The sequence below is a fragment of the Amblyraja radiata genome, chromosome 1, assembly GCF_010909765.2.
Source record: "Amblyraja radiata isolate CabotCenter1 chromosome 1, sAmbRad1.1.pri, whole genome shotgun sequence".
NCBI lineage: Eukaryota > Metazoa > Chordata > Chondrichthyes > Rajiformes > Rajidae > Amblyraja > Amblyraja radiata.
This window is the reverse complement of record NC_045956.1, coordinates 191,034,125-191,053,372: the sequence shown is the minus strand read 5'-3', so window position 1 is coordinate 191,053,372 and position 19,248 is coordinate 191,034,125. Positions and strand designations below refer to the sequence as shown.

Sequence of the window (19,248 nt, the reverse complement as noted above, 5' to 3'; positions counted from 1 at the left end):
CCCTCGTGATCTTGTACATCTCTATGAACTCCTTGGCCTCTTACGCTTCAAGGCCAAAAGACCTCGCCTAATAAACCTCTCCCTATAAATCATGACTGCAAGCCCAGGTAACATCCTGGTGAATCTCTTCTGTACCCTTTCCAACGTTCTGACATCCTTCCCTGTTGCTGGGCAACCAGAACTGAACACAGTACTTCAAGTGTGGTCTCACCAGCTACACGTCCAACCTTTACACTTAGTAATGATCCAAGCAGACTGGTGGCATGGACTGCTATGATGCAGTTTGGTATGAGGAATAAGGAGAGGCAATGCAGAATCACAGGAGCAACGGGATCTGGCAATTAGTGTGCACTTAGATTCACAATGTGGTTGGTGATGTGTTCACAATTCTGGGCTTTGTCTGAAGAGTCAAAGAGTCTTCTTCTTGCGTATGGCGTGCACAGCCTAAAGTTGTGGGCCAACTTGTTCTATTTGATCTATTTGTTTGTGCACATCGGGTTGATTGCATGAGTCAAAACAGGGTGGACGTTGCAATCTCATACCAAGGCCAACTCTTCTCACCTGCACATAATCCATCATCCCCCTAATCCCTAACTGTACATAGTCTCTTAATTGTCTTCAAATAAGTCTCTTCAGTGCCACTATCATATCTGTCTCCACCTCCAGCCCTGGCATCCAGTTCCTCTGTGTAAAAAAAGTTTCATTTAAACGTTGCCCCCCTCACCTTAAATCCTATTAAATCTTTTCCCCTTCACCTTGAACCTATGTCTTCTGGTTCTCGATTCCCCTACTCTGGGTAAAAGACTGTGCATCTACCCGATCTATTCCTCTCATGATTTTATACACCTCCCCTCATCTCCCCTCATCCTCCTGCACTCCATGGAATAGAGACCCAGCCTACTCAACTTCTCCCTATAGCTCACAGCCTCTAGTCCTGGCAACATCCTCGTAAATCTTTTCTGAACCCTTTCCAGCTTGACAATGTCTTTCCTATAACATGATGCCCAGAACTGAACACAATATTCTAAATGCAGTCTCATCAACATCTTGTACAACTGCAACATGACCTCCAAACTTCTATACTCAATACTCTGACTGATGAAGGCCAAAGTGCCAAAAGCCTTTTTGACCACCTTATCTACCTGCGACTCGACATTCAAGGAACCATGCACCTGCACTCCTAGATCCCTCTGCTCTACAACACTACCCAGAGGCCGACTATTCACTGTGTCAGTCCTGCCCTTGTTTGACATCCCAAAATGCAACACCTCACACTTCTCTCTATTAAATTCTATCCACCACTCCTCCGCCCACCTGGCCAATCGATCCAGATCCTGCTACAATCGTTCACAACCATCTTCACTATCTGCAAAACCACTCACTTTTGAATCATCAGCAAACTTGCTAATCTTGCCCTGTATGTTCTCATCCAAATCGTTGATGTAGATAACAAACAGTAATGGGCCCAGCACTGAACCCTGAGGCACACCACTAGTCACAGGCCTCCAGTCCCAGAAGCAACCTTCCACCATCACCCTCTGCTTCCTTCCATGGAGCCAATTTGCTATCCATTCAGCCATCTCCCCTTGCATCCCATGCGATCTAAGCTTCCAGAGCAGCCTACCATGCGGCACCTTGTCGAACGCCTTACTGAAGTCCATGTACACAACATCTACAGCTCTGCCCTCATCAATCTTATGGTCACGTCTTCAAAAAAATCAATCAGATTTGTGAGACACGACCTCCCACGTACAAAACCATGCTGACTGTCCCTAATCAGATCTTGCCCATCCAAATGCCTGTATATTGGGGACGATCAGCCATGATCACAATGAATGGCGGTGCTGGCTCGAAGGGCCGAATGGCCTCCTCCTGCACCTATTTTCTATATCTATGTCTATACTCCTAATAATACGCTCCAGTAACTTACCAACAGCAGATGTTAAGCTCACCGGCCTATAGTTCCCAGCATTTTCCCTGCAGCCCTTCTTGAAAAGAGGCACAACATTTGCCACCCTCCAGTCTTCCGGCACCTCTCCTGTATTTAAGGACCTCATAAATTTCACCCAGGGCTCCCGCAATTACCTCTCTAGTTTCCCGCAATGTCCTCGGATATATCTGATCAGGCCCTTGATGTTCAAAAGCCTTCAAACACAACAGTACCTTCAGTACTTCCTCGACGATAACCCTGACTGCTCTCAAGACACTTCCAATGACTGTTACAATTTCCTCTGTTCTACTGTTTTTCACCTTGGTAAATACAGCGGAGAAATATTCATTGAGGACCTTGCCCATCTCCTGTGGCTCCACACAGAGGTGACCGCTTTTATTCCTGAGAGGTGCCACTCTCTCTCTAGTTACCCTTTTACCCCTTATGTATTTATAAAATCTATTGGGACTGTCCTTAATGCTACCCACCAGAGCAATCTCCTGGCCCCCTTTTGCCCTTCTGCTTTCCTTTTTTAGTTTGCTCCTTAGTTCCTGAAACTCCTTCATGATCCTAGCTGCCTATACCTGTCCCATGCATCCTTCTTGTTTTTGACTAACGTCTCAATTTCCCTCGTCAGCCAAGCTTCCTTCCATTTGCCTGACGAGGGAAATTCTTGCTATTGAGGGAGTGCAGCAAGCATTCACAAGGTTAATTCCCGGGACTGTCATAGGCTTAGAGAATGGAGCGGCTGGGCTTGTATTCATTGGAATTGAGAAGGATGAGAGGGAATCTTATAGAAACATCTACATATATTAAGGGATTGGACGTACAGATCCTGAGCTCTCTTCAGTACACTTTTAAAAACATCCCACTTTGCCAATGTTTCTTTCCCCTCTAATAACCTGCTCCAGTCAACTTGAGCGAGACCTTCTCTCATACCCTCAAAGTTGGCCTTACCCCAATTGAGCATTTTAACACGTGGACCCTCTCCGTCCCGATCCATAACTATCTTAAACCTAATAGAACTGTGGTCACTTGTCCCAAAAGGCTCCTCCACACACACTTCATTAACTTGTCCTTCCCAATTTCCTAATACTAGATCCAGCATTGCCCTCTCACATGTGGGGGCCTCTACATACTGTTTAAGAAAACTCTCCTGAGCACGTTTGAGGAATTGCACCCCATCTAAACCTTTCACGCTATGATTTTCCCAGTGTATATTGGGAAAGTTGAAATCCCGAACAACCTTATTTGACCTGCAGCTGTCTGCAATCTCCCGGTACATTTGTTCTTCTAATTCCCATTGACTATTCGGGGGTCTGTAGTACACCCCCAACAAGGTGATCATCCCTTTCTTGTTCCTCAGCTCCACCTATATAGCCTCACTAGACGAACCATCCGTAATGTCGCCTCTAAACACGGCCGTGACATCCTCCTTAACCAACAATACAACCCCCCATCTCTTTTTCCATCACCCTGTCTCTCCTGAAGCTCCTGTACCCCGCAATCATCCACAATCAGTACCCCGTTCCTGCCTCTCTCACATCCCTTGATTCCGCTGGCCATTAGAGCTCTATCTAACTCTTTTGAATGCATCCAGTGAATTGGCCTCCACTGCCTTCTGAGGCAGAGAATTCCACAGATTCTCAACTCTCTGTGTGTTCTCCAGAGATGCTGCCTGACCCGCTGAGTTACTCCAGCACCATAAACCTCCATGGCCGACCAGCGCAGGGAACAGGCTCACCAGGGCCAAGTGCTGCCACCTCCTGGGGAAACGGGGTAAGCTCGCCGGGCTGCCAGTCAGACTAAAACCCCACCCCCCTGCATAGAAACAAAGACAATAGGTGCAGGAGTAGGTCATTTGGCCCTTCGAGCCAGCACCGCCATTCAATATGATCATGGCTGATCATCCAACACCAGTACCCCGTGCCTGCTTTTTCCCCATATCCCTTGATTCCCTTACCCCAAATGGTAAATCTAACTTCCTCTTGAAAACATCCAGTGAATTAGCCTCCACTGCCTTCTATGGCAGAGAATTCCACAGATTCACAACTCTCTGGGTGAAAACGTTTTTCTTCATCTCAGTCCTAAATAGCCTCTCATTTATTCTTAAACTGTGGCCCCTGGTCAGTCCCGCCATCCCGGGAATTAACCTGGTGAACCTAGCATGCCACTGGCTAACATACAATCCATGGAAAATAAGCTGGGTGAACTTGGAGCTGGAATGACTTGCCTGAAAGAAGTGAGAGACTGCTCCGTTTCACAGAGACATGGCTCACCCCTGACAAACCTGACTGCCATTCAGCCCGATGGCTTCTTCCTACACCAGATGGACCGTACAGCGTCTTCAGGCAAGGTTGGAAGCGGTGGTGTCTGCTTTCTAATCAATACCTCGTAGTGCTCAGACATGGCAGTCCCGACAAGTTCATGTTCCCCGGAACTGGAATATCTGACTGAAGTGTCGTCCCTACGACCAGCCCAGGGAATTCAGCTCATCACCAACTTGACTTGGAGTCAGCACTCATCTCTATAACTGGATCCTTCACTTCCTGACCAACAGACACCAATCAGTGAGGATAGGGGACAAATCATGCTCTGCGATGATCCTCAACTGGTGCTCCACAAGGCTGCGTTCTCAGCCCTCTTCTTTATAATAATAATAATAATGGATGGGATTTATATAGCGCCTTTCTAATACTCAAGGCGCTTTACATCGCATTATTCATTCACTCCTCAGTCACACTCGGTGGTGGTAAGCTACTTCTGTAGCCACAGCTGCCCTGGGGCAGACTGACGGAAGCGTGGCTGCCATTCTGCGCCTACGGCCCCTCCGACCACCACCAATCACTCACACACATTCACACACAGGCAAAGGTGGGTGAAGTGTCTTGCCCAAGGACACAACGACAGTATGCACTCCAAGCGGGATTCGAACCGGCTACCTTCCGGTCGCCAGCCGAACACTTAGCCCATTGTGCCATCTGTCGCCATCTGGCGTCTTCTTTACTCCTTGTACACCCACGACTGTGTAGCCATGTACACATCTAATTCAGTTTATAAATTCACACACGACACCACCATTGTGGGCCCTATAAACGGTCAAAAGTGATAATAGAATTAGGCCATTTGTTCCATCAAGTCTACTCCACCATTCAATCATGGCTGATCTATCTCACTCCCAACCCCATTCTCCTGCCTTCTCCCAATAAACTCTAAAACCCGTACTAATCAGGAATCCATATCTGCCTTAAAAATATCCCTGACTTCGCGTCCACAGCTTTCTATGACAAAGAATTCCACAGATTCACCACCCTCTGACTAAAGAAGGGTGGTGAAGAAATTTCTTTAGGTTAGGTTCATAGGTTAACCTACTAATTCCTGGGATAATTATTGTAAACCTCCTCTGGACCTTCAAATTCCTGGGCGTGCACATCTCTGAAGATCTTTCCTGGTCCGAGAACACTGATGCAATTATAAAGGAAGCACATCAGCATCTCTACTTCCTAAGAAGATTACGGAGAGTCGGTATGTCAAGGAGGACTCTCTCTAACTTCTACAGGTGCACAGTAGAGAGCATGCTGACCGGTTGCATCGTGGCTTGGTTCGGCAACTTGAGCGCCCAGGAGCGGAAAAGGCTGTAAAAAGTTGTAAACACTGCCCAGTCCATCATCGACTCTGACCTCCCTACCATCGAGGGGATCTATTGCAGTCGCTGCCTCAAAAAGGCTGGCAGCATCATCAAGGACCCACACCATCCTGGCCACACACTCATCTCCCCGCTGCCTTCAGGTAGAAGGTACAGGAGCCTGAAATCTGCAACATCCAGGTTCAGGAATAGCTGCTTCCCCACAGCCATCAGACTATTAAACTCAACTCAAACAAAACTCTGAACATTAATAGCCCATTGCACTTTATCTGATTATTTATGTGTGTGTGTGTATATATATATATATGTGGACACACTGATCTGTTCTGTATTCATGCCTACAATATTCTGTTTTGCTGAAGCAAAGCAAGAATTTCATTGTCCTATCTGGGACACATGACAATAAACTCTCTTAAATCTTGACCCTCTTTAGAGCCAACGCATCCTTCCTCAGATATGAGGCCTAAAATTGCTCATTACATTCCAAATGCGGCCTGACCGGTACCTTTTCGAGCCACGGTTTGATATTCCTGTTTTTGTATACAAGCCGTCTTGAAATAATCTAGCATTGAGTTTACTTTCTTTCTACTGATTCGACTTGCTGATTAACCTTTTGGGAATCCTGCACCAAATGATGATGAGACGGAGTGCAGGAAGTAGATCGGGAACCTGGTGTCGTGACAACAACCTTTCAATGTCAGAAAGACAAAGGAGATAGTGATGGATCCCAGTTTGTATTGGCGCCTACGTAGGAGTCAATATTTTCTCCTGGACCACCCATATTGAAGCAACGACCACGAAAGCACACCAACGCCTCTACCTTCTGAGGCTTAGGAAGTTTGGCATGTCTCCTACAACTCTCACCAACGTCTATAGATGCGCCATAGAAAGCTTGAATCAAGATGCAGTCCAATCTCCATCCAAGACCACAAGACATTGCAGCAAATTGTGGACGCAGCCCAGCCTATCACACAAACCAACCTCACTTCCGTTGACTCTATTTATACCTCGCGCTGCCTCCGCAAGGCCAGCAGTATCATCAAAGACAAGTCGCTCCTTCTTCTCCCCTCTCCCATCAGGCAAAAGGTACAGAAGTGTGAAAACGCACACCTCCAGATTCAGGGACAGTTTCTTCCCGGCTGTAATTAGGCAACTGAACCATCCTACCACAACTAGAGAGCAGTCCTGAACTATTATTTACCTAATTGATGACCAATCTGTACTTGGATGTTACTGAGAAAAACATTTTTCACACAGAGAGTGGTGAATCTCTGGAATTCTCTGCCACAGAAGGTAGTTGAGGCCAGTTCATTGGCTATATTTAAGAGTGAGTTAGATGTGGCCCTTGCGGCTAAAGGGATCAGGGGGTATGGAGAGAAGGCAGGTACAGGATACTGAGTTGGATGATCAGCCATGATCATATTGAATGGCGGTGCTACTCCTGCACCTATTTTCTATGTTTCTATGGCTTTACCTTGCATTAAATGTTATTCTCTTTATCCTGTATCTTTACACTGTAAATGGCTCGACTGTAATCATCTTTATAGCACGCCACAAAAGCCTTTCACTGTACCTCGGTACACGTGACAATAAACTCAACTGAAACCATCTGCTGTTGCTTGTTTCTACAAGTCATGATGCAGCTCTACAGGACGTTGGTCAGGCCGTGTTTGGAGTATTATGTGCAGTTCTGGTCGCCCCATTACAGGAAGGATGTGAAGACTCTGGAAAGGGTGTAGAGGATGTTTCCCAGAATGTTGCTTGGATTAGTGGGCATCAACTACAGGGTGAGAGAGGGCAGACTTGGACTGCTGCAACACTGCATGTTGAGGGAGTGAATACAATTGTGAGAGGGATTGATAGGGTTAACAGTCTGACCAGTTTTTCCTGGGTGGAAGTATCTTGGAGGACAGCTGTTGGGTGAGAGGGCGAAGGCTGAGAAAGATGTGCGGGCTCTGTTTACACAGAGGTTGATGAGAGGCTGGAAGGAGCTTTTGGGTGGTCAAGGTGGTGGAAATGGCAACGGCATTAACACACCTTTGGATGGGCACATGGGGCATGTAGATTCCATGCAGGCAGATAAGAGGTTATCTTAGCATCATGTTCACCATGGACATTGTGGGCTGAAGGTCCTGTACCTTATGTTCTTTATGAACTGTTCTATGTTCTATGATCAATTGGCTTTTACCGTGATGTTCAAATTCTGAAAAAGTAAAATCAATCCACATAAATCCACAATCCGCAGATAAATCCCCAGGGCCTGATGGTCTGCATCCCAGAGTACTCCAGGAGGTGGCTCTAGAAATCGTGGATGCAATGGTGATCATCTTCCTATGTTCTATAGATTCAGGATCAGTTCCTGTGGATTGGAGGGTAGCTAATGTTATCCCACTTTTCAAGGAAGAAAACAGGGAATTATAAACTAGTTAGACTGACATCGGTGGTGGGGAAGATGCTGGAGTCAATTATTAAAGGGCACATTTGGATAGTAGTAAAAGGATTGGTCCAAGTCAGCGTGGATCTATGAAGGGCAAATCCTGCTTGACTAATCATCTGGAATTGTTTGAGGATTTAACAAGTAAAATGGATGAAGGAGAGACAGTGGATGTAGTGTATCTGGACTTTCAGAAAGTCTTTGATAAGGTCCCAAACAAGAGATTAGTGTGCAAAATTAGAACACATGGCACTGGGGGTAGGGTATTGACATGGATAGAGAACTGGTTGGCAGACAGGAAGCAAAGAGTTGGAATTAACGGGTCCTTTTCAGAATGGCAGACAGTGACTAGTGGGGTGCCGCTAGGTTCAGTGCTGGGACCCCAGTTATTTACGATATATATGAACAATTTAACATCTCCAGGTTTGTGGTATACACAAACTGGGTGGCAGTGTGAACTGCGAGGAGGATGCTATGAGACCGCAGGGTGACTTGGATAGGTTGGGTGAGTGGGCAGATGCATGGCAGATGCAGTTAAATGTGGATAAATTTGAGGTTATCCACTTTGGTGGCAAGAACAAGAATGATGTCAGATAAGGAAAAGGGGAGGTGCAACGAGACCTGGGTGTGCTTGTACATCAGTCACTGAAAGTAAGCATGCAGGTACAGCAGGCAGTGAAGAAAGCTAATGGCATGTTGGCCTTCATTGCGAGCGGATTTGAGTTTAGGAGCAAGGAGGGCCTACTGCAGTTGTACAGGGCCCTAGTGAGACCACACCTGGAATATTGTGTGCAGTTTTGGTCTCCTAATTTGAGGAAGGACATTATTGCTATTGAGGGAGTGCAGCGTAGGTTCACCAGGTTAATTCCCGGGATGGCGGGACTGACATATGATGAAAGAATGGGTCGACTGGGCTTGTATTCACTGGAATTTAGAAGGATGAAAGGAGATGTTATAGAAATGTAAAATTCTTGGGGGTTTGGACAGGCTAAACGTGGGAAAAATATTCCCGATGTCGGAGGAGTCCAGAACCAGGGGTCACAGTTTTAGAATAAGTGGCAGGCCATTTAGGACTGAGATGAGGGAAAACTCTCCCCCACCCCAGAGAGTTGTGAATCTGTGGAATTCTCTGCCTCAGAAGGCAGTGGAGCCCAATTCACTGGATGTTTTCAAGAGAAAGTTAGCTCTGAGGGCTAACGGATTCAAGGGATATGTGGAGAAGGCAGGAACGGGGTACTGACTTTGTATGATCAGCCATGATCATATTGAATGGTGCTGTTGGTCGGGCCAAACTGCTTACTCCTGCATCTATTTTCTATGCTCCTAAATGTTTGCCTGTGACTGGGTTAGATTGTTTCTAATTTTGAATTCCATTTTTTTGTTATCCAGGGAGAAAGGTATGCGTCCCCAAGTGGAATCTCTCGCGGCAATGTGCCTGTGTCTGAGCAGCAGTCATTGCCAAATATCAGGTATGACAAACCGAGAAATGAGTTCATAATTCAACTAAACAAGCCAAGCAGGTGTAGTAGCAACTGGGGAGTGAGAAGTACATTTGATGACTCATGACAAAGCCTCTTTGTCATTATCAACACCTCTACTTCCATAGAAGGCTCAGGAAGTTGAGCATGTTCTCTACAACTCTCACCAACTTCTACAGATGCACCATAGAAAGCATTTATCGGGATGCATCACAGCATGGTTTGGGAAACAGCTCCATCCAGGACCGCAATAAATTACAGCGAATTGTGGACGCAGCCCAGACCATCACACAAACCAACCTCCCTTCCATTGACTCCATCTACACCTCACGCTGCCTCGGCCAGGCCAGCAGCATAATCAAGGACCAATCACGCCCCTGGCCATTCCCTCTTCTCCCCTCTCCCATCGGGCAAAAGGTACAGAAGTGTGAAAACGCACACCTCCAGATTCATGGACAGTTTCTTCCCAGCTGTTATCAAGCAACTGAACCATCCCACCACAGCCATAGAGCAATTCTGAACTCCTATCTACTTCTTAGATGACCCTCGGCATGTCCTTGATGAGACTTTGCTGGCTTGACCTTGCACTGAACGTTATTTCCTTATCCTGTATCTGTATATTGTGAATGGCCATGTTTCAAAGTTGTTAAAAGCGTTGAGTCTTCACTTGGCCATGAATGCCCATTGTCCTGTCCGTGACACTGGGTCACAATGGCGGGTATTGGCCTGGCCACTCAATGTTGTGGACATCCTCCTCCACCACTCTGTACCGCTCGAAGCCTCATTTGACCAGTGAGCTTGGATTCTTGCAGCACCACCCAATCTAATGGAGCCCCAGGCTGCAGCTGAAGAAGGGTTCTGACCCGAAATGTCACCCATCCTTTGTCTCTAGAGATGCTGCCTGACTAGCTGTTACTTCAGCACTTTGTATCTATCTTCAGTATAAACCAGCATCTGCAGTTCCTTCCAACACATTCTCCCATCTTTAATACTCAATACCCTGGTGGGTAAAGGCCAATGTACCAAAGACCTTATTGACTACCATGTTTCCCTGTGATATATTTTTATCTGTACTCCTAGATCCCTCTGCTCTACAACTATTTACAATATATATTAATGATTTAGATGATGGAATTAAAAGTAACACTAGCAAATTTGCAGAGCTGGGTGGCAGTGAAGAGGATGCTAGGAGGTTGCAGGGTGACTTGGACAGGTTGAATGAGAGTGGGCAGATGCATGGCATATGCAGTATAATGTGGATAAATGAGAGGTTATCCACTTTGGTGACAAGAACAAGGAGGCAGATTATTATCTCAATGGTGTCAGATTAGGAAAAAGGGAAGTGCAATGAGACCTGGGTGTCCTTGAACACCAGTCACTGAAAGTGAACATGCAGGTACAGCAGGCAGTGAAGAAAGCTAATGGCATGTTGGCCTTCATAACGAGAATATTTGAGTTTAGGAGTGAAGAGGTCCTTCTGCAGTTGTACAGGGCCCTAGTGAGACCACATCTGGAGTATTGTGTGCAATTTTGGTCTCCTAATTTGAGGAGGACATCCTTGCTATTGAGGGAGTGCACAAGGACTGAACAAGCTAGATGCAGGAAAAATGTTCCCAATGTTGGGGGAGTCCAGAACCAAGGGGCACAGTCTAAGAATAAAGGGGAGGTCATCTAAAACTGAGATGATAAAAAAAACTTTTTCACCCAGAGAGTTGTGAATCTGTGGAATGTTTTTCCACAGAAGGCAGTGGAGGCCAATTTACTGGATGAATTTAAAAGAGAGTTAGATAGAATTCTAGGGGCTAGCAGAATCAGGGGATATGGGGAGAAGTCAGGCACGAGTTACTGATTGTGGGTGATCAGCCATGATCACAATGAATGGCGGTGCAGGCTCAAAGGGCCAAATGGCCTCCTCCTGCACCTATTTTCCATGTTTCTATGTTTCAAAGTTGTACAGGGCCCTGGTGAGACCAACCTGGAGTATTGTATGCAAGTTTTGTCTCCTAATTTGAGGAAGGACATTATTGCTATTGAGGGAGTGCAGCATAGGTTCACCAGGTTAATTCCCAGGATGGCGCGACTGACATATGATGAAAGAATGGGTCGACTGGGCATGTATACACTGGAATTTAGGATGAGAGGGTATCTTATAGAAACATATAAAATTCTTAAAGGACTGGACAGGCTAGATGCAGAAAAAATGTGCCCGGTGTTGGGGGAGTCCAGAACCAGGGGTCACAGTTTAAGAATAAGGGGTAAGCCATTTAGGACTGAGATGAGGAAAAATCTTTTTCAACCAGAGAGGTGTGAATTTGTGGAATTCACTCCCTCAGAAGGCAGTGGAGGCCAATTCATTGGATGTTTTCAAGAGATAGTTAGATTTAGCTCTTAGGGCTAAAGGAATCAAGGGATATGGGGAGAAAGCAGTAACAGGGTACTGATTTTAGATCAGCCATGATCATATTGAATGGCGGTGCTGGCTTGAAGGGCCGAATGGCCTGCTCCTGCATCAATTTTTCTATGTTTCTATGTCTAAGTAGCAGTACGGATATAATTAAAATATGAAACTTCTCCTGAGCCAGGGAGATTTGTGAACCTTGCTTTTTTCACATTTGTGTTGCTGCGTTTAGACCCAAGCCCCCTGGCCACGCGTCACGATGCTACGACAGTGACAGCTTCATGCCATCTGTTGAGGTGCAGTGCCTGGAGCAGAGTCCAGAGCACAACTATCAATACAAACAGATGCGTAATGCAGAGAGCAAGTGCAGCAGGGACCCCATGTCACGGAACTCAGCGCTACGCAGGCAGGCGGTGGAAAACTGGCATCGCAGGCCATATCGCAACAGCACGGAGGGAGAAGAAGGGGATGTGTCTGACGCAGGGTCCAGGACAACTGAATCCGAGGTGGATGTGTGGGAGCAAGAGAGTAAATGCTCAAGCGAGCCACACAAGTTTGGATCCAACTGTGGCAGGGCGTATCGCCTTAGTACAAGTAAGTGTTGCACCTCACTCATCACTGGTGTGTGGTCAGAGCTGTGTGGCCACCACTTGTGGGGCTGTCCCACTTAGGCCACTCTGTGTCTAGGTCCAGAACAAGGGGTCACAGTTTAAGGATAAGGGGGAAATCCTTTAGGACCGAGATGAGAAAAACATTTTTCACACAGAGAGTGGTGAATCTCTGGAACTCTTTGCCACAGAAGGTAGTTGAGGCCAGTTCATTGGCTATATTTAAGAGGGAGTTAGATGTGGCCCTTGTGGCTAAAGGGATCAGGGGGTATGGAGCGAAGGCAGGTACAGGATACTGAGTTGGATGATCAGCCATGATCATATTGAATGGAGGTGCAGGCTCGAAGGGCCGAATGGCCTAATCCTGCACCTATTTTCTATGTTTCTATGTAGGTGACTGCCATGGACTAGGCTTAATGGAAGTCCCCTACGACACCTGGCAACAACCTACGACAGTAAAAATTGTCGTCACTGTCACCAAACATTTTTCAACATGTTGAGAATTTTGTGGCAGTCGCATGTAGTCGCCCAAAAACTCGCCTAAGTGGGACAGGCCCATTAGTGTTCAGTGTCCTTGGAAAGGTAATGATGCACTCTCTTTGATCACAGCTATCCATGTTGAGTGAGTGAGTGAGTGAGTCATTCAATCGGGCTTCATTGCCATATGTGCAAGACACAGCCAGTCTCCAGATTTGGGGCCATTTCCAATCCCAGACACTCGGTGTTAAAGAGCGAGCCCCTGAATCGTTCAGCGACCATCGTTGTGCCCCTGGGGGTGCCTCCCGCAGCCAACCTTGCGGGCACGGGACGTAAGAGCCCAGCTCCCTCTCCTCCCGACGTGTTACTCACGAGCCCCATCACCAGCTCCCTCCACTTCCGTACTCCAGTCTACAGGGTCAAACAGGTCAGGCTCGGGGACTTCCCCTCCACAGGCCCAGGCCCACCGCGTCTCTCTGCATCCCACCGCGTCTCTCTGCGTCCCGCCGTGTCTGCGTCTAGCCGTGTGCCCCACCGTGTATGTCTGCATCTAGCCGTGTGTCCCACCGTGTCTGTCTGTGTCCCACCGTGTCTGTGCGTCTAGCCGTGTGTCCCACCGTGTGTGTCTGTGTCCCACCGTGTGTGTCTGTGTCCCACCGTGTGTGTCTGTGTCCCACCGTGTGTGTCTGTGTCCCACCGTGTGTGTCTGTGTCCCACCGTGTCTGTCTGTGTCCTACCGTGTGTGTCTGTGTCCCACCGCATGACTCAGTGGATATTCCGGGTGGGCTCCCGGTCAGTGCCGGCCAAGCAAGCCCAGATATGGGATATGGCTGTGGCTCACTGGGATGCTCCTGCTCTTGGACAGGTATTCCAGTACTGCATTCCTTTAGGGGCGAAGGGATGCTGACATATTTTGAGGAAAACTCAAGGAACTGAAGGAACTCAGCTGGTCAGGCAGCTTCTGTGGAGGAAGTAGAAGATGATGTTTCAGATTGGGTCTTCAGTCTGATCATTCATCGTCTGTCTATTCCCTCCACAGATGCTGCCTGACCTACTGATATGATATGATAGTGCCATTTAAGATGCTTCTGGATAGGCAGGGAAAGGGGATCAAGGAAAGAACGTTCACGTCACAGCCCTGTTTCCACCAATCTTTCCACCACCACGCACAAGAAGCGACAAGACAGACACCATTGTGTGCAGATGCCGGGAAGTGTGTTCAGCTCTGGCTGAACAACTTCTAATCTTGTGTGTGGTCTTGATAAGAAGAAGGCAGGGAAAGGAGGATATGAATTACGTGCAGGGAGATGAGATAGTCTTGATGTAGTGGGCTGAAGGGTCTCTTCCTCTGCTGCATTCTTGTATCTTCAATGTATACAATTCCCTTGCCTAAAGCTTGTCGCTGTACCTAGGTACACATGACAATAAATTATGAGCTGAACTGAAATGATGCTGCTAAATTAGACTGGATTACTGCCTCAGTGGAGGCCGGTTCTCTGGATACTTTCAAAAGAGAGAGCTAGATAGGGCTTAAAAATAGCGGAATCAGGGGATATGGGGAGAAGGCAGGAACGGGATACTGATTGTGGATGATCAGCCATGATCACATTGCTGGCTCGAAGGGCCGAATGGCCTACTCCTGCACCTATTGTCTATGACATTGAGTGATAGATTGACTTAGTTTGTTTGAACTTTGAAAGTTATTGACGTATCTTTGATTAGTATTCTTTGATTTGTCCGTAGGTAATGCCAAAGCAGTTAGTTACAAAACGGCCAAGCATCATAAGGGCAGCCCCTCACTGTCCAACGAAGTCATTAGTCCTGAGGTGTTGAAGATGCGAGCCGCCCTCTTCTGTATCTTTACGTACCTGGACACCAAGACATTGTTGCAAACGGCTGAGGTGTGTCGGGATTGGAAGTACGTGGCCAGACATCCGGCCGTCTGGACCAGAGTTCTGTTGGAGAATGCCAGAGTGTCCTCTAAGGTATGACACGTGTCAGCTTGTATCCTGCGTACGTCCTCCGTACGTCGGTTTTATCATCAAAACTAAATGACTAAACAAACAATATCAACACCCATTACCATCACACAAAAATCACCAAATATTGTTATGATTAAATATCAACTGAGGATGTTACAATCCTGATCCAGGATAGAGTTGATCCCCACAGTGCCTGTGGACAGCACGTGTCCTTTCTCAATGGACACCTGGACACGGATGTAACCCTGCAAAAGGGGTACGCAGTGGGCATCCGCCTGGCACCATGACCCACCGATGGCCAGCTTGGCCAGCTTGAGCAGGAGCAAACCAAGAAGAACATCTTCTGTTCTACCCACTCTCCTGTGCTTTGAGTGGCCAACGGTGAGGCTGGTGGGATGAAGTGGAGTCAGAGCGGAAGGAGCAGCCCCTTCAAATATTCAAACAGGGCCTGAAACCTCAGTCACTCCATGTAGACAAGGAACACGGACTCTTCCAGCCCACAGAAGTGCAAAGCGGGGGCTGGCCAGTCTAAACCTGCTCACAAATTGGTTCCATGGGACTCCTCAGTGCAGTACCCTCCAACCTAGGTCCCCGATGTAGAGGGGGAGAAGCCCTGCGTAGAGGGACCCCCACTGGGGGGGGGGGGGGGGGGGGGGGAATCGTGATCAAAAGACAACTCCTACAGCCACTTTGTGTCCAGGCAGGTGGTCCAGGGCGAGGAAGTGCAGGAGAGCCCCCCTGCGTCTCGGAGGGAGATGAAAGGTGTTGAGGATAGGCAGCTCAGGTTGTGTGGGACCGGCTCCCGAGAAGGATTCCGGGGTGAGGGTCCATCGAGTACTTCCGGTTAAGGGGGGATTAGCTCAGCTAGACGTACTCCACACATTTCAGCCTCAGTTCAGTTTATTGTCATGTGTGCCGAGGTAGATTGAAAAGCTTTTGTTGCATGCTGACCAGTCAGCAGAAAGACTATACATGATTACAACCAAGCTATTTACAGTGTACAGATACATGATATGGAAATAACATTTCGTGCAAGGTAAAGCCAGCAAAGTCCAATCAAGGATAGTCTGAGGGTCACCAATGAGATAGATAGTAGTTCAGTACTGCCCTCTGGTTGTGGTGGGATGGTTCAGTTGCCTGATAACAGCTGGGTGGAAGCAGTCCCTGAATCTGGAGGAATGTGTTTTCGCACCTCCACACCTTTTGCCCGCTAGGAGAGGGGAGAAGTGGGAATGGCCACGGTGTGACTTGCCCTTGATTATGCTGCTGGCCTTGCCTAGGCCGTGTGAGGTATAAATTGAGTCAATAGGTTGGTGTGTGTGATGGTCTGGGCTGGGTCCACAATTTGCTACAAGACTTTTCTTCATTCAGTTTGAATAAATACAGAATTTGTGGAAAAAGCAAAATTGTCAAGAGAGTTAAGAGTCATAGATTTTAATTACCAAATATACCCGAAAGAGAACAATTAATTTCTAGCTTGCTACAGCTCTACAGGCCACTAATGCAATAACACAAATGCACGAATCAATAATACAATGAATGAATAATCAGTAATACTCAGTAACCGCACAGCTTGGTAGGTTCTATGGCTTCTGCAGATTGTCCCTAGTGTACAGGATGTAAAACTGGGATAACATACAACGAGTGCATGGGTGATCAATGTTCAGTGTCGACTTGGTGAGCTGAAGGGCCTGTTTCCAGGCTGTATCTCTACACCAAACTACATCATGGAATCAGGCCCTTCAGCCCACCTTGTCCATACTGACCATGTTGGCATATGGGTCTGGTTCCATTTGGTTCCATAGCTCTGTAAAACATTCTTATTCAATCATAAGGATCTTATTGAAACATATAAGATTATTAAGGGCTTGGACACGCCAGAGGCAGGAAACATGTTCCCGATGTTGGGGGAATCCAGAACCAGGGGGTCACAGTTCATGAATAAGGAGTAAGCCATTTAGAACAGAGACGAGGAAACACTTCGTTACACAGAGAGTGGTGAGTCTGTGGAATTCTCTGCCTCAGAGGGCGGTGGAGGCGGGTTCTCTGGATACTTTCAAGAGAGATCTAGATAGGGCTCTTAAAGAAGGCGGAGTCAGGGGATATGGGGAGAAGGCAGGAACGGGGTACTGATTGGGGATGATCAGCCATGATCACATTGAATGGCGGTGCTGGCTCGAAGGGCCGAATGGCCTACTGCACCTATTGTCGATTGTCTATTCCTATCCATATACGTATCAGTCCAAATATAAAAGTGGTTATGGCATATGCTTGTACGTTGACCTCATTCATGCCTCTCATTTACTCTATTGACACTAAAATGGGTGACATTGTAGATGGTGAAGATGGTTATCAAAAAGTGCTGCAGGAACTTGATCGGTTGGCCAGAAGAATGGTTGATGGAATTTAATACAGAGAAATATGAAGTGTTTTATTTTGGGAAGTCTAATGGGGGGGACCTACACAGTGAATAGTTGGGCTCTGACAGAGGGATCTAGGAGTGCAGGTACATAGTTCCTTGAAAGTGGTGTTACAGGTAGATAGGGTGAGCAAAAAGGCTTTTGGCACATTGACCTTCATCAGTCAGAATATTGAGTGTAGAGGTTGGGAGGTCATGTTACAGTTGTACACAATATTGATGAGGACACCTTTAGAGTTTTGTGTTCAGCTCTGGGCACCATGTTATAGAAAAGATGTTGTCAAGTTGGAAAGAGTGCAGAGAAATTTTACAAGGATGTTGCCAAGACCAGAGGGCCTGTGCTAGAAGGAGAGTTTGAGCAGGCTAGAACTTTATTTCTTGGAGTGCAGGTGGATGAGAGGTGATCTTATAGAGGTATACAAAATCATGAGAGGAATTTGAAGAAGGACATCCTTGTGATTGAGGCAGTGCAGCGTAGGTTCACGAGATTGATCCTTGGGATGGCGGAACTGTCATATGAGGAAAGATTGAAAAGACTAGGCTTGTATTCACTGGAGTTTAGATGAGGTTCAAGTGTTCAAGTTCAAGTGAGTTTTATTGTCATGTGTCCCTGTATAGGACAATGAAATTCTTGCTTTGCTTAAGCACACAGAAAATAGTAGGCATTTACTACAAAACAGATAAATGTGTCCATATACCATGATATAAATATATACACACATGAATAAATAAACTGGTAGTGCAAATAACAGAAAGTGGTTGCTAATAACAATTAGACTGAGGTTATAGAAACATATAAAATTATAAAAGGACTGGACAAGCTAGATGCAGGAAAAATGTTCCCAATGTTGGGCGAGTCCAGAACCAGGGGCCACAGTCTTAGAATAAAGGGGAGGCCATTTAAGACTGAGGTGAGAAAAATAAAATTTCACCCAGAGAGTTGTGAATTTGTGGAATTCCCTGCCACAGAGGGCAGTGGAGGCCAAATCATTGGATGGATTTAAGAGAGAGTTAGATAGAGCTCTAGGTGCTAGTGGAATCAAGGGATATGGGGAGAAGGCAAGCACGAGTTGTTGATAGGGGACGATTAGCCATGATCACAATGAATGGCGGTGCTGACTCGAAGGGCCGAATGGCCTCCTCCTGCACCTATTTTCTATGTTTCTATGGATAGATCGGGAATCGAGAACCAGAAGACATAAGATTAAGATGAGGGGGGAAAGATTTAGTAGTAACCTGAGGGGCATCTTTTTTTTTACACAGAAGATGGTGGGTGTATGGAATGAGCTGCCAGAGGTGGTAGTTGAAGCAGGTACAATCACAATGTTTAAGAAATATTTAGACGGGTACAATGGATAATATAGGCTCGAGTCTGTGACTCATCATCTCTATGAGGCCACCCCTCGGTCTCCTCGGCTCCATAAACAATCCCTGCCTATCCAATCTACACTCCAAGCCCACAAGCCAGTTACAGGTTATATGTGAAGCTGCAGAGAAATAGGAACTGCCTCAGATACCCTGAAGAAAGGTCAAGCCATGGGAGTTGGCCATAATAGATAAAGGAAGGGTTTGAAAGTTGTACTGTTAAGGTTCATTTCTTAAAGACAGACAATTCACAATAGGTTAGGTAAATCAACACAAGCTTTACTGATCATCAGCCGGTGAGAGTGTCAGGTATGCAGAGTCAAGTATGCAACAGACACTTAACTCTCCCTGAGCCACCACTCTAATGAATGAAGACATACAGCATCTTTTATAGTATCTTGGAAACGTAGTCACATGTTTATACAGAGTTGCAGCAATGACGTTTAACACACACCCATCACAGGCTGAACCCATTCAAAGTATACTTGTCACTAATACTACAATACTTGTC

General features: G+C 46.6%; 1 protein-coding gene across 1 annotated transcript in view; it reads left to right on the top strand.

Annotated features, from left to right (window-relative positions):
* fbxo41 (F-box protein 41) overlaps positions 1–19,248 on the top strand; it is a 59,592-nt gene that overhangs the window by 12,243 nt on the left and 28,101 nt on the right. The window contains exons 3-5 of the mRNA XM_033036411.1: positions 9,400–9,479; positions 12,119–12,480; positions 14,715–14,956. Of these exons, the coding sequence (XP_032892302.1) occupies positions 9,400–9,479; positions 12,119–12,480; positions 14,715–14,956 (684 nt within the window). The remainder of the gene's footprint in view (positions 1–9,399; positions 9,480–12,118; positions 12,481–14,714; positions 14,957–19,248) is intronic.